General features: G+C 43.9%; 1 protein-coding gene across 1 annotated transcript in view; it reads left to right on the top strand.

The window, feature by feature from the left end:
- The window catches only part of SBNO2 (strawberry notch homolog 2), a 216,497-nt gene that overhangs the window by 72,094 nt on the left and 121,452 nt on the right, over positions 1 to 22,951 (top strand). Inside the window, 1 exon segment of the mRNA XM_030219853.1 lies at positions 10,073 to 10,181. Coding sequence (XP_030075713.1) covers positions 10,073 to 10,181 — 109 coding nt within the window.

The raw sequence follows: 22,951 nt of genomic DNA on the forward strand, positions 1-22,951 counted from the left end.
CTATCCATTAGACCTAGGTGGTATACATCAGGAACATGTACAATAATATACAATAAAAGACACAAAAAGCATAGCAGAATACACAAAAACCACAACAAAGAATCATCAAATGCAAACCTAATACTCAAGCTAAACTGAAAAAAGCTTGGGCAAGAAGAAATTATTTTAACTTTTACCTAAACTGAAGGATCAAAGTTATAATTGAAGTTCACAGGCAAAGAATTCCAGAGACTCGCCTGCAATCTGAAGCATTGCTGAATGGTTAGCTTCAAGTCTAATATACTTAATGGAAGGAATATCCAATAAAAGTTTATACTCAGAATGTAAGATGGCTGATACAGTCTTAAAGATGAAGCTATTGCCAGGGGTGCATCGTTGCTCAAGTCCTTAAAAATCAAAGTCAGCACCTTAAACCTAATCCACCAAAGCACAGGAAACCAGTGCAAATCCTTCAAAGCTGATGTAATGTGATCAAATTTCGACAAACCTGTCAGAAGTCTAGCAGCAGAAGTTTGCACAATTTGAAGAAAATGAATCATCGATTTAGAGAGGCCCAAGTACAGAGAATTACAGTAATTCAGAACAGATAATACCAAAGCTTGCAAAACTGGAAATTTATCTCAGATTACAAATTCTTCAAACGTTTTAATAATCTTAACCTGAAGAAGGCTTTCCAAATAACATGTGCAAGTTAGCTTTGAGTCTAATAGAACTTCAAGATACTTACACATTCAGTGGCGAAAACAATCTCAGTTGTCTATTCAAAATATGGCCATTAAATTAATTTCACTATAATAAACTTGGGTTCAAAATAATTTATCTTTTTTTATATATGCACTTTAAAATGCTATAAATATTATAACGTGTTTTAAATGTGCTCAGACCATACCGTTTACACCCATTATATCCCCAAGAGGAATATGTGGTGGTGTCACAATGGAACCATCATTGCACATACGATGTTCCGCCTCCTAATATTTGTGTGTGTACATACAGCTGAGCCCAAGTAGATCTTTATTACCAGTGTATGCATATATCTATAATAAATATGTATAGGTCATAGACTACTCACATTAAATACTATTAGGCTTGAGCTCAAACCTCCGCCCATACATTATGGTGCATTCCATATTACCATCTGATACATAGATAATAGTGTTGGATTATTTGTAGTAAATAATTAGCAGATTTTAGTACACACAGCTTCAGCTTTAGAAATGTTAATTTCTTTCTTCATCTCTCTCTCATTCACCCCAGAATAATTCACTGCTGAGTCACTTTAAAGTTGAAGTAACAAAACATCTGTTTACTCACAGTTTGCAGTTAGATTATAATCAGACAGGCTTATATATACATATTACTATACATTTGTCTTATCAGCTCCTTCCATGTGCTTAGATGGTAATGGATGCTCACACCACCATAGATCCTCTCAGGTTAGGAGAGATCATGAGCTCCATGTGCTCCATGTGCTTCATGTGCTGCATCTGCTGTGTCTGCTGCATCTAACCCCCACAGGAAGTTGCATAGCTGTGTGACCTCTCTAAGTAATTCACATCAGAGGTCACAGAGTAATCACAGAGAAATAATAGGTGACAGGCAATGCATGTAAAATACAATTACATTCCAACAAACCCCTTCTCATGCATAACTGTCATGCAATTATTTATTCATACAAAGTCCAAGCTTTATACGCAGATTCACAAAATGTTCTCTGGGTAACGGTTTGGTCATGATGTCAGCTGTCATCTCACTGGTGTGACAATAGTGTAGACTGATGACCCCTTCTTTCGCCAACTCTCGCACGTTGTGGTATTTCGTTGCGATGTGCTTGGTGCGTGACTGAACCTTGTCATTCTGTGACAGTCGGATGCAGCTCTGATTATCTTCCATTATCTGGATTGGTCTCTTTTCAGCTATTCCGAAATCCAGCAAAAGTTTTTCAATCCACATCAGTTCTCTGCACGCTTCCGATACGGCCACATATTCAGCTTCTGTAGAAGACAAACTCACAATACTTTGTTTATGACTGGCCCATGAAATTTGTACATTTCCATACATAAACACATATCCACTTGTGGATTTATAATCAGAATGATCCCCTGCCCAATCTGAATCACAGTAACATATTAGTTTTGGATTACTATTGGCTGAAATCTTTAATTTACAATCAATGGTACCCTTTAAATACCTTACCATCCTTTTAACTGCAGTCCAATCTGATTTGGTAGGTGAGCTGACCCTTCTGCTCAAAATTCCTACTGCATTTGCTATATCAGCCCTGTATGTGGTAGCTAGATATAAAAGCTTACCTATGGCTGATCTATATTGGATGTTATCTGGTAAAGGTTCTCTTACTGTTTCATCCTTCAGAAAATCAGTGATCATGGGAGTGCTTACAACTTGGGCATCTTGCATACCTAAACTTTCAATAAGCTCATTTATTTTCTGCTTCTGGCTTAGAAGATAAGAACCATCATTTTGTTTCTCAATTTCTATACCAAGATAGTATGACACATTACCAAGTTCTTTTATCTCAACATTCTGGTTTAAACACTTTACAATGTCCTTGTACTCTTGCTCACTTTTGCTTGCAATGAGCAGATCATCAACAAAAGCTAAAATGTATGCATATTGTCCATTTGTGCACCTAGTGTACAAGCATTTATCTGCTTCACCTTGCTTAAATCCTAAATTTGTCAATATTTCATGCAATTTATCATTCCAACATTTTGCACTTTGCTTTAATCCATAAAGACCTTTGTTTAATTTACACACTAGCTGTCTTTGTTTTGTATTTATGAAACCTGTTGGCTGTTCCATGTACAAGTCTTCAGTTATATCTCCGTGAAGAAACGCTGTTTTCACATCAATGTGGTTGACTTGCATGCCTTTTGAGACTGCAATGCTCAGAAGTGTTCTGATTGTCGTGTGTTTCACTACAGGTGCAAACACTTCATCAAAATCTTCTCCATATTTTTGAAGATATCCCTTTGCGACTAATCTTGCTTTATACCTTTCCACTTTTCCTTGTGCATTCTTTTTTAACTTGAATACCCATTTGCATCCTATAGCTTTCTTGCCAGGAGGTAATTTTGTAAGAATCCAAGTATTATTTTTATCCAATGCATCAATTTCTTCTTGTGCAGCTTTATGCAATTCAGCAGCTTCTTCTGCTGGCATTTTCTCAATCTCATCCCATGTTAAGGGCTCTTGAGCTTCTGCTGACTTTGTTAGGTAAGACAGTCTTGGGGGTGGAACACCTTTGTTTTCCCTGGATGAGCGTCTGACAACAGGTTGGTCTGACCTTTCTGCATCCTCTAAATCTGAGAGTACTTCTCCAATTGATTCCCCTTCTCCAACTGTACTGTCTTCTTCAATGATCCTTTCGGTGTCTGTTTCCTCTGCCTGTTCCTCGTTAGATACAGATGAGTTGCTTTCAGACATCTGCCTTGGTATGGCATTTATATACACTGGCATGTCTATTATGGTTCTAGTTTCATATTCTGGATGATAAGGCTCATCTGGGATAATCCAGCCTTTATCAACCCTTTTGTTTTCATCAAAATATGTAACATGTCTTATGCCAACAATGCCAGTTTTCAGATTCAAAATTCTATATCCTTTGTGTCCTGGAGCATAGCCAACTAAAATGCCCCTTTCTGTTGTGGAATCCAGCTTATGCCTTCTTTGCTTTGGTACATGAGCATATGCTGTACTTCCAAATGTTCTTATGTGTGACAGGTTTGGCTTCCTACCATGCCATGTCTCATGTGGTGTGCGCTCAGCGCCTTTAGTTGGCATTCTGTTTTGTAGGTACACTGCTGTGAGAATGGCTTCCCCCCATAGTCTTTTAGGGAGATTGCTATCTGACAGCATACATCTGGTCATTTCCACAAGTGACCTAAATTTTCTCTCTGCAACAGAATTTTGCTCTGGTGTATAAGCTACTGTTGTGATATGCTGAATGCCTTCTTGTTCTAGAAATGTGCGCATGCTTTGTGAAGTGAACTCACCACCATTGTCGGTCTGAAGAACCTTTGGTTTTCTTTCAAATTTATTGCTCACCATGGCTACGTATTTCTTCAGCATGTCTGTGACTTGACTTTTCTCTTTCAGCAAATAGGCCACACAGTATCTAGAGAAATCATCCAAGAATATTAGCACAAATCTGTTATTTCCCAATGATGGGATATTAAACGGTCCACATAAGTCACTGTGTATTAAGTCCAGCACTTTATTACTCCTATTTCCTGTGTATGCAGGAAATGAGGGTCTCACACCTTTTTGAGTAACACAGTCTATGCATTTCTCCATTTTACCAGCATTCTTCCTTACTTGCGCCATATGTGAGGCTTCACCTGAAATGCTCAGTTTATAAACATCATTATGCATAAAAGCTTCAGCATACACTTCATCATTTTTAGAGATTGTGCACTTACTGTTTTCAAAATGAATCACAAATCCCTTCTTATCTAATGTAGATACACTAAGCATATTGCAAACTGCTTGGGGAATATACAAGACATCACTTACAGGAATTTCTTTAACTTCATTAGACACTTTGCATTTTAAGAATCCAATACCTTTTGCTTGGATCTTAGCAGTCCCTGCGTTTGCAGTTTTAAGAATTCCTTCTTCTGGACACATTTCCTGAAAGAAATCTTTACAATTGGTTAAATGGCATGTGCTCCCCGAATCCAAATCCAAGTACTTTCATTTGAATTATTATTTACCATAGTCAAAGATTTTTCTGCCATTAGAAAACCCTTGTGTTTATCTTTGTCCTTCATACATTTCCTGGTTTGAAAATTCTTTAGTTCCATTGGCTTAGGTGAGCTAGAGGGAGTGTTTTGTGTTTCCTTACACCATTTAGATACATGTCCCTCCTTTCCACATGAGTAGCAAATCAGCTTGCCCTTGGGTGGAGTTTTCCCATAGCTCCGCCTTCCTCTGTTCTTTGCCAAGAAATTTGTTTCATTTCTCTCTGACTGACTTTGAGAACACATCTCCTCAGAATCATCTACTATGCATTCCTGCCTTAGTTTTGATGTTGCCTGTTCAAAAGATTGCCCTTCAATGGCCTCATTTACAGACCTAAAAACATCAAACTTCTTTGATAGTGAGGTAAAAAGAAATGCTCTTTTCAATGCATCACACATGGGAATTCCAGAAAGTTCTAGCTTTTGAAATGAAGACATAAGATACATAATGTGATCATTACATTTACTTTTATCCCTTAATTTGGTTTCATTCAACTCTGCTAACCAAATTGGTTGCTGCTTTGCATATGTAGTTGCATACATAGTTCTCAGTTTATATAAAATGTCCTTTGGTGTATCTTTTCCCTCCACTAATATGGCTTGTTTCTCTGAGAGAGCTTCCAAAAGCATGCACTTCACATAATAGTTTGCATTGTCCCATTCAGCCATATTTTCAGCTGTTCTGTCTTGGTCTAAGCATATATTTAATCTTTTTGCTCGAAGGAGACATATGAATCTTAGTTCCCAATGCTGATAATTAAACTCAGTTAATTTAGGCACCTTGAGAGAATAGAAAAATGGTGAATTTCTTCCCTCAGCCATTTTCTTAGCCTTCTGTCTGCTGTGTGGGGGGGAGAGAGAGACAGACTGAATCTTTCCTTTAAAACTTAAGAGAAAAATGTGGCCTTTTTTTCTGCCTGGTAATATTTCTCTTCTTTTTCAATTCCTGGACCCTGGGCCCGTAACCCTTTTGTTGGATTATTTGTAGTAAATAATTAGCAGATTTTAGTACACACAGCTTCAGCTTTAGAAATGTTAATTTCTTTCTTCATCTCTCTCTCATTCACCCCAGAATAATTCACTGCTGAGTCACTTTAAAGTTGAAGTAACAAAACATCTGTTTACTCACAGTTTGCAGTTAGATTATAATCAGACAGGCTTATATATACATATTACTATACATTTGTCTTATCAGCTCCTTCCATGTGCTTAGATGGTAATGGATGCTCACACCACCATAGATCCTCTCAGGTTAGGAGAGATCATGAGCTCCATGTGCTCCATGTGCTTCATGTGCTGCATCTGCTGTGTCTGCTGCATCTAACCCCCACAGGAAGTTGCATAGCTGTGTGACCTCTCTAAGTAATTCACATCAGAGGTCACAGAGTAATCACAGAGAAATAATAGGTGACAGGCAATGCATGTAAAATACAATTACATTCCAACAAATAGAACATACAATACAACATTTGTTTGAACCTAAAGGAGGTATATGTTAATTCATGACACCCTGATCTCACTTCCCCCACATATCTTACATAAACCAACCCACAATGCGATATACATATATATTCACACAGTTATTTCACTTCCCTTGGGGTATATTATGCGCGTGCTTGTGCTTCATTAAAATCACATATCATTTATCCATTCCAATCTTGCCATCACAATGACTGCTCCCTTTAAAGTCTTCATCAGAAAGGGAAAAATGCTAATCATTTAAACCATTTTACATGCATCATAAATCCCCCAGGTGGGATCGCCTCCACGGAATGAGGAAGGGTTCCAGAGACGATCCCACCCGGGGGATTTATGATGCCTGTAAAATGGTTTAAAGGATTAGCATTTTTCCTGTATAGATGTGTGCGCATACAATTTTGGGTGCTGATACAATTTGTTATGCTCAGATCTGTGTGCAAGATATAACTACTGCTAGCGCAGACCCGTGTGCACATGCATCTGGTGTGCTGTCCCATGTTAGCACATTCTTTTTTGCAAAGCGGAATCATGATAAATTTAGCAGGAGAATACAAAGCATAATAATACTAGTGCTACAGTTTCTGATCGCACAGACAGGGTAATAAAGACATAATGTCAAGGAACACTAGCAGCCTCTCCTGTTCTTTTTTTTCCTTAAACTAAAAAGTGGAACAAAAATAACCCCCTCAAAACCTACTGGGTTCCTTACAGCAACACATGGAGCACTTGCTTAGAAATATCTCAGGCATGAAAATAAAAGTACATAGGAAAAGTAACTAACTAACCCCCTCTGTTTACTAAGCCACGCAGCAATGCTGACACAGCCCATTTACAATGGGCTGTGTCGGCATTAGTGCATGGCAGCCGCTAGCTTGGCATTGTAAACAGGGTAAATCAACAGATCTTATCTTTGAGTGAACCCCAGACCTTAGACTTGAACTTATACCTTGTAGCAATCAACTTTTGTAAATGTAGTGTAACTTATTCAACAATCTACGTCAGGAGGGATTCCTGTTTCCTTCCAGGCTGCAGCCAGTACCAATTTGGCTGCGCTCAGACAATGCCGAACAAGAGATGTTTTAGAGAGAGTAAAGCCCAGAATAGCCCTATTAAGTAAAAAGATCTCCTGATCCCAGGGAACGTGGAGCCCCGTAAGGAGTTACTACTACTACTACTATTTAGCATTTCTATAGCGCTACAAGGCATACGCAGCGCTCACAAACATAGAAGAAAGACAGTCCCTGCTCAAAGAGCTTACAATCTAATAGACAAAAAATAAATAAAGTAAGCAAATCAAATCAATTAATGTGAACGGGAAGGAAGAGAGGAGGGTAGGTGGAGGCGAGTGGTTACAAGTGGTTACGAGTCAAAAGCAATGCCAAAGAGGTGGGCTTTCAGTCCAGATTTAAAAGTGGCCAAGGATGGGGCAAGACGTAGGGGCTCAGGAAGTTTATTCCAGGCGTAGGGTGCAGCGAGACAGAAGGCGCGAAGTCTGGAGTTGGCAGTAGTGGAGAAGGGAACAGATAAGAAGGATTTATCCATGGAGCGGAGTGCACGGGAAGGGGTGTAGGGATGGATGAGTGTGGAGAGATACTGGGGAGCAGCAGAGTGAGTACATTTATAGGTTAGTAGAAGAAGTTTGAACAGGATGCGAAAACGGATAGGGAGCCAGTGAAGGGTCTTGAGGAGAGGGGTAGTATGAGTAAAGCGACCCTGGCGGAAGATGAGACGGGCAGCAGAGTTTTGAATCGACTGGAGAGGGGAGAGGTGACTAAGTGGGAGGCCAGCAAGAAGCAGATTGCAGTAGTCTAAACGAGAGGTGACAAGGGTGTGGATGAGGGTTTTGGTAGAGTGCTCGGAAAGAAAGGGGCGGATTTTACGAATGTTGTAAAGAAAGAAATGACAGGTCTTGGCAATCTGCTGGATATGAGCAGAGAAGGAGAGAGAAGAGTCAAAGATGACCCCAAGGTTTCGAGCTGAGGAGACAGGGAGAATGAGAGAGCCATCAACAGAAATAGAAAACGGGGGGAGTGGGGAGGTGGGTTTTGGGAGGAAAATGAGAAGCTCGGTTTTGGTCATATTTAATTTCAGGTGGCGTTGAGACATCCAGACAGCAATGTCAGACAAGCACGCTGAAACTTTGGTTTGGATGCAAGGTGAGATATCAGGGGTAGAAAGGTAGATTTGGGAGTCATCAGCATAGAGATGGTAGGAAAAGCCATGGGATGAGATTAATGAGCCAAGGGAAGAAGTGTAGATAGAAAAGAGGAGGGGACCAAGAACAGAACCCTGAGGTACGCCGACAGGCAGAGGGATAGAAGTGGAAGAGGAGCCACCAGAGTGAACACTAAAGGTGCGGATGGAGAGGTAGGAAGAGAACCAGGAAAGGACAGAGCCCTGGAATCCAAGTGAGGACAGGGTATCGAGAAGTATGCTGTGATCGAGTGTCAAAAGCAGCGGAAAGATCAAGAAGAATGAGGATGGAATATTGACCTCTGGATTTAGCCAGTAATAGGTCATTGGAGACTTTAGTAAGCGCAGTTTCGGTTGAGTGGAGAGGGCGAAAACCAGATTGTAGTGGGTCAAGAATAGCATGTGAGGAAAGAAAATCAAGGCAGCGGCAGTGAACAGCACGCTCAAGTAATTTGGAGAGAAAAGGAAGGAGGGAGATGGGTTGGTAATTAGAGGGACAAGTAGGGTCGAGTGAAGGCTTCTTAAGGAGAGGTGTGACCACAGCATGTTTAAAGGCAGCAGGGACAGTCGCAGTGGAAAGTGAGAGTTTGAGAATGTGACAGATAAAAGGAATAAGAGCAGGAGAGATGGCATTAAGAAGGTGGGTGGGAATGGGATCAGAGGAACAGGTGGTACATTTTGAGGAAGAAAGGAGAAGTGTAGTTTCCTCAATAGTAACTTCAGGAAAGGAGGAAAGGGAATGAGGGGAAGGAGAGAGAGGGGAATGGACTAGTGGAGGGAGAGGTGGTGAGGTAGAGAAAGCAAGGTTTATCTTTAGAACCTTGTTGTGAAAGAATTCAGCAAGGGTCTGAGGAGATAATGAAGGGGGAGTTGGGGGAGGGGGCACCTTGAGGAGAGAGTTCAATGTGGTGAAGAGAAGTCGAGGATTAGAGCTGAGAGAGTTGGTCAGTTGGATATAATAATCCTGTTTGGCACGTAAAAGAGCAGATTGGAAGGATTGGATTTGAAACTGTACTCTTCCAAAATGCTTTAGCTTTAGGGCAGGTCCACCAGATGTGCCCCATCCAGCCTTTACCACCACAAAGCCTCCAACAAATAGGAGGAACAGCTGGAAACCAGTGATTGAAGAGCCTCTCTGGGGTCAAATACCATCAAAATTCGCTAAACGTTAACACACAGCTCTAACACATGCTTACTGAATTGGCCCCAGAGTTTGTGGTCTCTAAGGAAATGATTATTCCCACAGATTGTTTTTCTGCTTTTAAAGATCGATTGTAATCAGTCTGCAGTTTGCTTGGGATAAAGCTTCCTTGCTGGCTGTGTTATATGTGCAAATTGATTGCAGCAGGGGCTGTTATGCTCCCCAAGGCTCAATAAAGGAGTGAGCTCCCCTTTGCTGCAGGGATGTGTTGAAAGCAGCTCAGGATAAGTATGCAGTTGCTGGTGGTCTGAGTTAGAGGTCTTTCCTTTTGCTTTAGGGATAAGTTAGAAATGGCTGAAGGGGGGAGGCTGGTACAGTAGCATGTGCGCACTATGCCGTAGAGCTGTGTGACTTAGATGGGGACATGTGCAAGTGGGTTCAGTTAGGCAAGAAATATCATCTCTGTTTGTCTGTCTCTCCTTTTTATTTTCTGCAGGCAATATTTTAATAATACGGATTTGTACTCTAATGCCTTTTGTGACACAAACTATGCAGTGGGAGACTCGTCCGGCAACCTTGCACCAAGAAATGGAGGCTTTCTGCAGGTACAGTACCCTGGTCTACTCCACGTCTTGCTTTTTCTGCTTGGGCGGGATTGTTTTTCTCTATAATACTTGGGTAAACTAGTGTGATTGCTGTGTTAGTCCACTTGAATAAGCAGAACTAATCTTTGAAAAGATGAGTGAGTGTTTCATCTGGGTTTGTTTTTAACTACATTATGTAATGCATACTTTGTGAGAATTCTGGGAAGCTGCTTACTGGTACCATTTGCTGTTCTGAGAATGACCGTATTTATCCCGTTGTCTCTGTCATTTCTGCTTATGTTGAGTGCCCTTGTCTTATGGGCTGGTAATTCAGCTCTTAGCTCAGCCCTTGAATTGAACTCAAGCTCGGCAGCAGCTCCAGAGTCCCAGTCCTTGACCTGTTTTAGCTGCTTATTGTGTGGATTGCACTTGGTAAGTTGTTCCAGCAGGGACATGTCAGAAACAAATTAGCATTTTGCTTTCAGAGAATTGATTTTGGTGAAAAAGGAGTCAGTAGTGGGAAATGGAATTTTGAACTTCTCAAGGATTCTTTTCCATGGCCACGAAATGGTAATGTGTTGACAAACTGAAAGTTTTCAACAAGACATATTTCATTTTTTGTTTCTGATAAAATGTCCTGATTTTGTTAACTTGGGGACTTAGGGCATTATCTGCCATCATTTACTCTGTTACTATATATGTAAAAAGCCTAGGCAGAAAAAGGGACATCCAAGTGTAGATGTTTACAGTTTGCAGACTGTTTACAAATGGCTCACTGAACACAGACCTCGCTCTAAAACAGGGGATCCAAGAGTTGTCCTACATCAAAAATATTGTATAAAAATAGAAGAATCCCTCCTACTTTCACACAATATTTTTGATGTAGGTTGACTCTTTGATCTCCGGTTTTAGAGTGAGGTTATACAATGTTTTACTGGAGATTTGATTTTTTTTTTGGGGGGGGGTATTTTTATATTGTCTGATTCACTGAACACAGAGACATTTTGTTTAATACCACTAAGGCTGTGGGGAAAAAACATATAGGTTGCAGCACATTTAGCAGGAACAATTGTTTACAAAGCAGGGCTATGGACTCAGTACACCAAACCTTCAACTCCAACTCCTCTATTTTCACGGCAGAACGGGGCCCCCAAGGCTACCCCGGCAGCCCAGTCAAAACCAGGTGCTGGCTTTTGACTGGCTCCAGCAGAGCATAGTCGCTGTGCCGGTGGTCATTCCAGACAACCTGCCGGTTGGAGGGAGACTCATTTTTTTCAAGGAAAGGTGGCCCTTTATCACCTTAAATCAGTGGATCCTTCATATTGTTCATCTGGGTTATGCCTTGCATTTGCATCAACAACCTCCACATTGCCCTCCAAGGGTGCAAACCTGCACTTTTCAGCATGAGCCGGTGCTTGCAGAGGAACTCACTGCTTTCTGTTGAATCATGTAGTCCAGCCTGTTCCAGCGCAAGAGAAAGGGCTAGGTTTCTACTCCAGGTACTTTCTTGTGCAGAAGAAAACTGGCGGATTGTGTTCTCTTCGGGACCTAAGGGCTCTGAACAAGTATCTAGTCAAAGAAAAGTTCAGAATGGCTTCTTTAGGTTCTCTTCTCCCTATGTTTCAAGAACGCAATTGGCTATGCTGTCTAGACTTAGCAGATGCTTATACTCCTATTCCCATATTTCATGCATACAGGGGCTCAGCACTTCAATTCCAGGTGCTGTCATTTGGTCTGGCATTGGCTCTCAGGGTTTTCACCAAGTGTCTTGCATCGCTACGCAGACTGGGGTCCATGTCTTCCATTATCTGGACATCTGGCTCATGGAAAGCACATCGAAGGACAGGGCTCAGGAATCCATATAGTAGACTATTTGACTGCTGGAGCTTCTCGGCTTCATCTTGACCTACCCCAAGTCTCATCTAATTTCTGTTCATCGACTCTTGGAGCTTCTTGGCTTTGTCTTGACTACCCCAAGTCTCATCGTATTCCTCTTAAAACAGTTGGAGTTCATTGGAGCCCTGCTGGATATGAGACAGACAAAAGCTTTTTTTCCTCCGAGGGAAGATAACTCTAGTAGTTCTCACTGCACAAATTTGTGCCAGCCAGCAAGTCACTGCTTGGGTGATGTTACGCCTCTTGTGTCACATTGTTTCTACCATTCATGTGACTCCAAGGGTACATCTTCATATGCAAGTCGCTCAGTGGGCCTTACTTTCCCAGTGGTCTCAATCCTCAGGGAACTTGACTGATCTCATCTATATACTACCCGATTTAGTTCAGTCCTTGTTTTGGTAGACAATTGGGTCCAATTTGATTCTGGGGCTCCCGTTTATGACTCCTCAGTCTCAACAGGTGCTCACGACGGAGACCTCACTTAGGGTGGGGAGCTCACATGGGAGGGTTTCACACTCAGAAGGCTTGGTCAGCCCAGGAATCCTTGCTTCAGATCAATTTGGAGCTACGGGCAATCTGCATCTTTTCTAGGATTGTTTGTCCAACCAAGTTTTCATTCAAATGGACACCCAGGTTGCCTTGTACTACATCAACAAACAAGAGGATGTGGGATCTCTCCCTCTTTGCCAGGAACCTGGTATCTAGATTTTCAAAAAGCTTTCGATAAAGTTCCTCATGAGAGACTCCTGAGAAAAATAAAGAGTCATGGGATAGGAGGCAAGGTTCTGGTGTGGATTAGGAATTGGTTATTGGTCAGAAAATAGAGGGTGGGGTTAAAATGTCATTTCTCTCAATGGAAGAGAGTGGAGTGCCACAGGGATCTGTACTGGGACCGGTACTATTTAACATATTTATAAATGATACAGAAATCGGAATGATGAGTGAGGTAATAAAATTTGCAGATGGTACAGAACTATTCAAGGTTGTTAAAACTCGAGTGTACTGTGAAATATTGCAGGAAGACCTTAGGAAATTGGAAGACTGGGCGACCAAATGGCAGATGAAATTTAATGTGTACAAATGCAAGGTGATGCACATTGAAAAGAATAATCCGAATCACAGTTACATGATGCTAGGGTCCATCTTGGGGGTCAGCGCTCAAGAAAAAGATCCGGGTGTCATCATAGATAATACACTGAAATCTTCTGCTTAGTGTGCAGCGGCGGCCAAAAAAAACAAGAAGGATGATAGGAATTATTAGGAAAGGGATGGTGAATAAAATCGAAAATACTATAATGCCGTTGTATCGCTTCCTGGTGCGTCCGCACCTTGAGTATTGCGTTCAGTTCTGGTCACCATATCTCAAAAAAGATATAGCGGAATTAGGAAAGGTTGAAAGAAGAGCGACTAAAATTATAAAGTGGATGGAACTCCTCGTATGAGGAAAGGCTAAAGAGATTAGGGCTTTTCAGCTTGGAAAAGAGACGGATGAGGGGAGATATGATTGAGGTCCACAAAATCCTGAGTGGTGAAGAACGAGTAGAAGTAAATAGATTTTTTACTCGTTCCAAAAGTACAAAGACTAGGGGACACTCATGGAAGTTACATGGAAACACTTTTAAAACAAATAGGAGGAAATATTTTTTCATTCAACGAATAGTTAAGCTCTGGAACATTTTGCCGGAGGATGTGGTAATAGCGGTTAGTGTATCTGGGTTTAAAAAAGGTTTGGACAAATTCCTGGAGGAAAAGTCCATAGTCTGCTATTGAGACAGACATGGGAAGCAACTGCTTGCCCTGGGATTTGTAGTATGGAGTGTTGCCACAATTTGGGTTTCTGCCAGGTATTTGTGACCTGGCTTGGCCACTGTTTGGAAAACAGGATACTGGGCTAGATGGACCATTGGTCTGACCCAGTATGGCTACTCTTATGTTCGTATGTTATGAACCTGGTGGCACTGTGCATCAGGACATGGGATGCTTTTCAAAGCCACTTCTTTAGCAGTCAAATTCAACACTTTGGCTGACAGGCTGAGCAGGGTTCTGCGAACCCCCCCCCCCCCCCCCCCCACACACACACAAGTGTGTCTCATCATATCTGTTGCTCGCAAGATTTTCCGGAAGTGGGGCACACCCTTGATTGATCTTTTTGGCAGTCATTTCAACCACCAGGCTTCCGGCCCACGATAGACTAGAGTCAGATGCCTTTCTTCTTTGTTGGGGAACTAGTCTTCTGTATGCATATCCTCCCATTCCTTTAGTGGGAAGGACTCTTCCTGAAACTCAAGCAAGACCTTGGATCCTGGTTGCCCCTTATTGACCCAGGCAGATCTGGTTCCCTCTTCTGGAATTGTCCTCAGAAGAGCCATGGAGACTAGAGTGTTTCCCATCCCTCATAACGTAGAACAAGGGGGCCGTTCTACAGCCCAATCTCCAAGCTCTCATAGCCTGGATGTTCAGTCTTTAGAGTTTGCTTCCTTGCATCTTACTGAAGGTGTGTTGAGAGTTTTGCTAGCTTCCAGAAAAGACTCCACCAGGAGGTGTTTATTCTTTAGGATGCTAGAGGTTTGTTGTCTGGTGTGCAGGCATGTCCATAGATTCTGTTTCTTCCCTTCACCATCCCTCCTTGAATACCTGTTTCACCTCTCTGAGTCAGTACTCAAGACTTGTCAGAGTTCATCTCAGTGCAAATCAGTGCTCATCATAAGTATGTTGGCGGTATTCCTGTCTTTGGCTGTGTTCATGTGGGGGATCTTTTGTTAGCAAAGCCCCCTCTAAGACCTCCACCTGTGTCCTGGAATCTCGACGTCGTCCTTGCCTAGCTGATGAAACCTCCTTTTGAGCCACTTGCTTCTTGTGCTCTAAAGTACTTGGCCTGGAAGGTCATCTTTTTACTACTACTACTACTATTTAACATTTCTAAAGCGCTACCATGGTTGCGCAGCGCTGTACAATTAAGTTGAATTGTATTTTCATATCAACCAGTCCATTGTTCTGCCAACGTTCTTCCTTAGGCCTCATATCCATCCTAGAGGTGGGCTTGGTGTGAATTATCTTTTTAGCAAGTATGGCTAAAGCCCTTTTAGGAACCCTTTGTTTCCTTTCTTGGAATGTTTGTGGCATCTCTTCTTCCGTAGGGGCGGTTAGCGTAGCGGAGTTAAAAAAAAAGGTTTGGACGGCTTCCTAATGGAAAAGTCCATAGACCATAATTAAATGGACTTGGGGAAAATCCACTATTTCTGGGATAAGCAATATAAAATGTTTTGTACTTTTTGGGATCTTGCCAGGTATTTGTTACCTGGATTGGCCACTGTTGGAAACAAGATGCTGGGCTTGATTTACCTCTGGTCTGTCCCAGTATGGCAGTACTTAAGTACTAGTAAAGTGTACAAAAATGTTAGGAGTTCTGAACAGACATAAGGCAGATTTAGTTTGTTTACAGGAGACAAGATTATCTGCTCAGGAGCACCAAAACCTAAGCCAGCAGTGGGTAGGTGAGGTCTTCTGCTCCCTAGCTCAGGGCTGCAAAGGAGGAGTAGCCATCTTGGTGCAGAAATCATTGAGGTGCGCAGTCCACCAGCTTTTTCGAGATGTGGAGGGGCGTTATGTAGGGGTACACCTCAACAAACAGGGCATTGAGCTGATTTTAGTGGGGGGGTTTATGGGCCTGTTCCAAGAGGCAAAACATTTTTTCAACAATTGATACGCGAGTGTTTGGGCGTTCAGACCACCTCATTGTGCTAATGGGTGATCTCAACACGATCATGGAATCCAATTTAGATCACTTGACAGGGAGTGTGGCAGGGGCTGCCAGTGGGGAAACAGATCTTAAGACCTTTTGTAGAACATTAAATTTACTGGACCCCTGGGACCTCCTCTACCCGGAAGAAAGAGATTACATGCATGTTTTGCAGGCGCACCACACACTCTCGCAGCCAGATTATATACTACTTAGTGCAGAGCTTTTCCCAAAAGTAGCATCAGCAACTATAGGTCCAGAAGAAATAACATGGTCTGGATAGATTTAGAAAGTGGCCCCTACTTTTCTCAGAAACAGGGGTGGTGTTTTCCCTCATACTTGTTTACCTCCCCAGACTTTCATACATACTTACAGAAACAATGATCAAATATGAGTAACAATGTAGCCCATGCTTCTCACTCCACACTATTCTGGCCTTCAAGAAAAGTGGTGATGAGAGACGCTATTATTGCTTATGTAAGCGCAGAAACCTATATTGCTAGACCCACCCCAGTACGACACCCTGCAGGCGACACTTATAGCTTTAAATGCCTACATACACGAGCGCACATCAAAATTATTACAATACAGGCACCAGAAATTCTTTGAGATTTGGTAAGGCTGGGAAGCTATTGGCTTGGGTAACTCGTCATTGCCACCGTCGCCCCCCCCCCCCCCCCAAAATCATCATAGTCACCGCTTCCCCCCTCCCTCCCACCTGCCCAAAGTACCTTGGCTGGCCCCGCCAGCTGCAGGCAGTGCAGCTCCTTCCTCTGCCCAACATTGCCGGACCCTCTGGCTGCTTTCCTCAGGTCGCACACACTCAGTCTCAAAACTGAGCATCTGCGGCCTGAGGGCCTAGCAGTTTTTAGGCAGGCAGTGCAAGGGGGGCCTGGCGCTAGAATTTTCTCTCTCCTGCTCCTGTTGGGACATGATCACCCAGGTCCCGTCAGGAGCAGGAGAGAGAGACCCCTGCGCCGGGTCCCCCCCGGAGGCCCAGGCCCGGGGAATTTTGCCCCCTCCTCTCAGCGGCTATGCTCGAGCCTAGACAGGACACAGATATATACCCTCTATTAAAATGCAAGGACGGGGGAGGGAAGAACTACTACTAAGATGGAAGAAATAGCAGAGATATTTGTTAAGAACTTTATAACATCATATAAGCAAAGTGAGGTATCTCTAGATTCTGGGGAAGCTACAAGAGCATATTTGCGATGTTCCGGAATGCCGCGACTGGCCTCCCCAATTAGGGATAACCTAAATCAACCCATTATGGCAAAAGAAGTACAATCGGTGATTAAGGCTCTGAAACTTGGCACTGCACCAGGCCCAGACGGTTTTACTGGGGAGTTTCACAAAAAAAAAGGCTGCAGGGTCAAGTAGTAGGACCGCTGATCCCATACTTTGAAGATGTAGTTGAGGTGAAATGGTTCCCTCAACATGAAAATTAGCTTAATACCAAAACCATCCTGCCCTCTGGACGACCTTGGCAGTTATCCTCCTATTTCCATGTTAAACATTGGTCTGAAAATATTTTGGCAAATTTTGGCCATACGACTAGCAGCAGTACTTCCAGATCTTATCCATGCTGACTAAGCGGGATTTATAAAAGGTAGATGACCAGTTTTAAACATCCATAACTATTAGTAATGATGTCTTACTGTCAAAAGTTCAAACTCCTTCTAAGTGGCCAGCCTAGATGTGGAGCAAGTCTTCGACTGAGTGCGCTGTTCCTTTTTATTTGACACACTTACATATATTGGCATGGAGGGATGGTCTGCTCAGGCAATAGTGGGCTTGTATACAAACACCAGAGCGTCCCTTTAGTTAAAGGGGTTCGGATGGAGACCTTTCCTATCTGCTGTGGCACTCGGCAGGGATGTCTCCTATCCCCCCCTGCTCTTTATTATCATACTGGAGCCCCTCCTATGTACCATGCGGAAGACAGAGGGCTTGAGAGGAGTGATGGTATGTGGGCAGACTTATAAGGTATTAGACTTTGCTGATAATTTTCTTTCGTTGCTCACGAATACTTGTCTTTCCCTAAACATGTTGCTAGTACTTCTGCAGGATTATGGTGCTTTATCTTGTTTTAAGCTTAAGACAAAATCAAAGGCATTGCCAACTGTGCCACATTTCAGGATGTCTTGGCCAGGGGGGCGCACCAAATACTTGGGAGTACAGATTCCAGCTGTGCTTTCGCAGCTATATGTTAGGAATATCCAACTTTTATTATCTGCCTCAAGGTGGACCTTGGAACTGTGACGCACACTCCCTTTATCACTGTTAGGGCGCATAGCAATATATAATATGATTATAGTTCTTAAGTGGCTGTATACACTTCAGATGCTTCCGATATATCTGAGGATGGAGGATGAAAGATGAGCGAGTGTTGAACAGACTCTTGCAGGGATACCTGTGGCAAGGGAAGCAAGCCCGTTTTGCTCTTACAGTTCTACAAATCCTAGATCCTGTGGGGGGCTGAGGATGTTAACTATGTGATATTTGAATGTGATCCAAGAAAAGTTCAGGATGGTTTCCCTGGGCACCCTTCTTCCCATGATTCAGGAAAACAATTGGCTATGCTCTCTGGACTTAAAGTATGCTTACACACACATCTCGATACTTCCAGCTCACAGGAGGTATCTTTGATTTAAGCTGGGAAAACAGCACTTTCAGTACCGTGTACTGCCCTTTGGCCTAGCATCTGCGCCCAGAGTATTTACAAAGTGTCTAGCTGTAGTCGCAGCATCGCTACGCAGACAGGGAGTGCATGTGTTTCCTTATCTCGATGATTGGCTGGTGAAGAGCACCTTGAAGGAAGGTGCTCTGGAGTCCATGCGAATGACTATTCAGGTGCTGGAGCTACTGGGGTTCGTCATAAATTATCCCTTGTCCCATCTCACCCCAGTCCAAAAATTGGAATTCATTGGAGCTCTGCTGAAAGACAGTCAGGCTTATCTCCCCGAGGCAAGGGCAGACAACCTTTTGTCCCTGGTGTCTATGCTTCGAGCGTCTCAGCAAGTCATGGCTCGGCAGATGTTGAGACTTCTGGGGCACATGGCCTCCACAGTTCATGTAACGCCCATGGCATGTCTACATATGAGATCAGCTCAGTGGACTCTAGCTTCCCAGTGGTTTCAAGCTGTGGGGGATCTAGAGGATGTAATCCAACTGTCCACCGACTTTCGGAATTCTCTTCAGTGGTGGATGATTCAATCCAATTTGACCATGGGACGACCATTCCAAACTCCTCAGCCACGAAAAGTGCTGACGACGGATTCATCTCTCCTGGGGTGGGGAGCTCATTCAGATGGGCTCCACACTCAGGGAGCCTGGTCCTTTCAGGAAATAGGTCTACAGATCAACCTCCTGGAATTAAGAGTGATCTGGAACGCTCTAAAGGCTTTCAGTAATCACACCATAATCCTGCAGAAGTACTAGCAACAGTAATCTTAATTCAGACAGACAATCAGGTTGCCATGTATTACACCAACAAGCAGGGGGGCACTGGATCTTGCCTTCTGTGTCAGAAAGCCGTCCAGATGTGGCTTTGGGCTCGCCGTCACAGCATGTCTCTCCAAGCCATTTATCTGGCAGGCGTAAACAACAGTCTGGCCGACAGGCTGAGCAGAATAATGCAACCTCACGAGTGGTCTCTGAACATGGGCATAGTCCGCAAGGTCTTCCGAATGTGGGGCACCCCCTCGGTGGATCTTTTTGCCACTCAGATCAATCACAGGGTCCCTCAGTTCTGTTCCAGGCTTCAGGCCCACGACAGACTAGCGTCATATGCCTTTCTCATACATTGGGGAACAGGCCTTCTGTATGCGTATCCTCCCATACTTCTTGTAGGGAAGACTTTGCTGAAACTCAAGCGAGACCGTGGAACCATGGTACAGATTGCTCCCTTTTGGCCTCGTCAGATTTGGTTCCCTCTTCTTCTGGAGTTGTCCGCCAAAGAACCGTGGAGATTGGAGTGTTTTCCAACCCTCATCATTCAGAACGAGGAGTCACTTCAGCATCCCAACCTCCAGTCTCTGGCTCTCAAGGCCTGGATGTTGAGAGCATAGAATTCGCCTCCTTGGGTCTTTCAGAGGGTGTCTCCTTGCTTGCTTCCAGGAAAGATTCCAGAGGTGTTACTCTTTCAAATGGAGGAGGTTTGCCGTCTGGTGTGACAGCAAGGCCGTAGATCCTCTTTCTTGTCCTACGCAGACCCTGCTTGAATACCTTCTACACTTGTCAGAGTCTGGTCTCAAGACCAATTCAGTAAGAGTTCACTTCAGTGCAATTAGTGCTTATCAGCATGTAGAGGGTAAGCCTATCTCTGGACACCCTTTAGTTGTTCGCTTTATGAGAGGTTTGCTTTTGTCAAAGCCCCCTGTCAAACCTCCACCAGTGTCCACCCAACTGATGAAAGCTCCTTTTGAGCCACTGAATTCCTGCCATCTGAAGTACTTGACTTGGAAGGTCATTTGCTTGGTGGCTGTTACTTCAGCTCGTAGAGTCAGTGAGCTTCAGGCCTTAGTGGTGCATGCACCTTATAATAAGTTTCATCATAACAGAGTAGTCCTCCGCACGCACCCTCTTTCCTAAGGTGGTGTTGGAGTTCCATCTAAACCAGTCAGTTGTCTTGCCAACATTTTTTCCCTGTCCTCACACCCACCCTGGCGAAAGCAGTTTGCACACCTTGGACTGCAAGAGAGCATTGGCCTTTTACGTGGAGCGGACGGAGCCCGCCCAGTTGTTTGTTTCTTTCAATCCCATCAGGAGGGGAGTCGCCATCGGAAAACGCACAGTCTCAAATTGGCTAGCAGACTGCATTTCCTTCACTTATGCCCAAGCTGGGCTGACTCTGGAGGGCCATTTCACGGCTCATAATGTTAGAGCAATGGCTAGTCGGTGCCTCACTTAAAGTCAGCCTCCATTGAAGAGATTTGCAAGGCTGCAACATGGTCATCAGTCCACACATTCACATCTCACTACTGCCTTCAGCAGGATACCCGATGCAACAGTCGGTTTGGGCAGTCAGTGCTGCAGAATCTGTTTGGGGTTTAGAATCTAACTCCACCCCCCTAGCCCCGTTTTATTCTGTTCCAGGCTGCGCTCCTCAGCTAGCTGTATATAGTTTCAGGTTAACCTGAGTTATGTCCTCCGCCGTTGTGAGGCCCAATTGACCAATGTTTATTGTTTTGAGTGAACCTGGATGCTAGGGATACCCACTTGTGAGAACAAGCAGCGTGCTTGTCCTCGGAGAAAGCGAAGATACTTACCTGTAGCCAGGGCCGCTGAGAGACGGGCCGGGCCCGGGGCAAGGCCGCCCCCGGGGCCCCGCCCCTGCCGCCCTCGCCCCCCGAGGTTGCCACCCGCCGCTCCCCCTCACCCCCGAGGTCGCCACTGCCCCCCCCTGAGTTCGCCGCAACCACTTGCTCCCCACCTCCACCCCCCGAGGTCACCGCTGCCACTCCCCCCCTCCGTCTGCCACCGGGCTGGGCCCCCTGCAATTGAAATTGCAGTCTCACCTCCGTGAAAGCAGCGCTGCAGGCAGCAGAATGCCTCCCTTCGGCCCTCCTTCCCTCCTTGTGTCCTGCCCTCGCGGAAGTTACGTCAGACGAGGGAGGGAAGGAGGTCCGAAGGGAGGTGTTCTGCTGCCTGCAGCGCTGCTTTCACGGAGGTGAGAACTACGGTTTCAATGCAGGGGGCAGACGGGCGGCGCTGGGCCCTCTTTGGAGGCCCGGCCTGGGGAATTTGTCCCCCCTGCCCCCCCCCCCCCCCCCCCCCTCGGCGGCTATGCCTGTAGCAGGTATTCTCAAAGGACAGCAGGCTGATTGTTCTCACAATCCCCCACCATCCCCTTGGAGTTGTTTCTTATGTATTTATTTGCTTTTGATTTAACTGAGGAGGCGCGCTCGCAATGGGGGGGAAGTCGTCCGCGCATGCATGGTGCGCGCTGCTCGCACGCTAGAAGACTCTGGCAAAGTTTTATATTTTTGCTGGAAAAATTTTGCCACTTCCTGGGCTGACACGGACATCGACCCACTTGTGAGAACAATCAGCCTGCTGTCCTCAGAGAATACCTGCTTACAGGTAAGTATCTTCGCTTTATTTTATACTTAGGGCTTCAGATTTTAGATTTTAGCCAGTAAATATCAATGAAATACTCTTGTGCAAAAAAAAAAAGTGATGTTTACTGGCTAAACACATGAACCCCCCTCCCCCCACTTCCTCTAGTACTCTCTCACCCCTCTCTTTGCCTGCCTTGGGTCCTCCCCTGTCTCTCTGCCTTTTCCATGCTGACAGCTCCTTAGCTGTACAAATGTATACATTTGATTTACCTGGAAAAACACTGATCAGCATGGAAGGTTTTGTATTCATGAAGAATTTCCAATTAGCTGGAAAATAAACACCACAGGCAGCAATATTCAGCCAGCAGTGGTTAGCATTTCTTTAAATGCTGGCTGCCACTGGCTAAATTAATCCTGGACACTGGACACCAACACTGATCATCCGGGTACAAGGCGACTGCAAAAGTTACTTGAGTACCGCTAATCTTCAACTTGGGTATCCAGATAGCTACCTAGTTAACTTAGGGCAGCCTTTTTGCTGATAGTTATCTGGGCACCAACGCCAAATATCGGTGTTATCTAGGAAACTCGTGGCTCTGTCTCCAGACTGCTCTGGTACTAACTGGATAGTTCCAAGGCTTTCTGCCTGGATTTTTAGCAGCAGTATTTAGTTGTGTACTGCTCAAAATCCAGATATGACCCGGTCAGCACTGCTTAACCGGGTAGGAGCCTCTGCTGTTCAGTAAGTAACACTGAATGTCGGGCCCACAATTTACAAAGAGTAAGCATTTAAGAATAGATGCCTGACTTAGTTACCTATTGTCTCTCACCTTGAAGATCCTGTATGGAAATATTCGAGACAGATATTTCTAAACAAAATGAATTAGTGCTACTATTTTTGTGTATAAAGTAGGAATTTATATGCAAAAATGTTTTTTTGAAAATTGCCACTCTGTATACTGACCTCATCTGTCATTACACTTGCTAAAGCAAGAAGGCGTTTGTTTTTTGTCTATTGGATTTTGCAATACTGTTATTTTGATACTCGCACAGGAAGCTCAACCTTGTTTGAACAATGTTCTGACCCCTGA

The sequence above is a fragment of the Microcaecilia unicolor genome, chromosome 11 (genome assembly GCF_901765095.1).
Source record: "Microcaecilia unicolor chromosome 11, aMicUni1.1, whole genome shotgun sequence".
Lineage (NCBI taxonomy): Eukaryota > Metazoa > Chordata > Amphibia > Gymnophiona > Siphonopidae > Microcaecilia > Microcaecilia unicolor.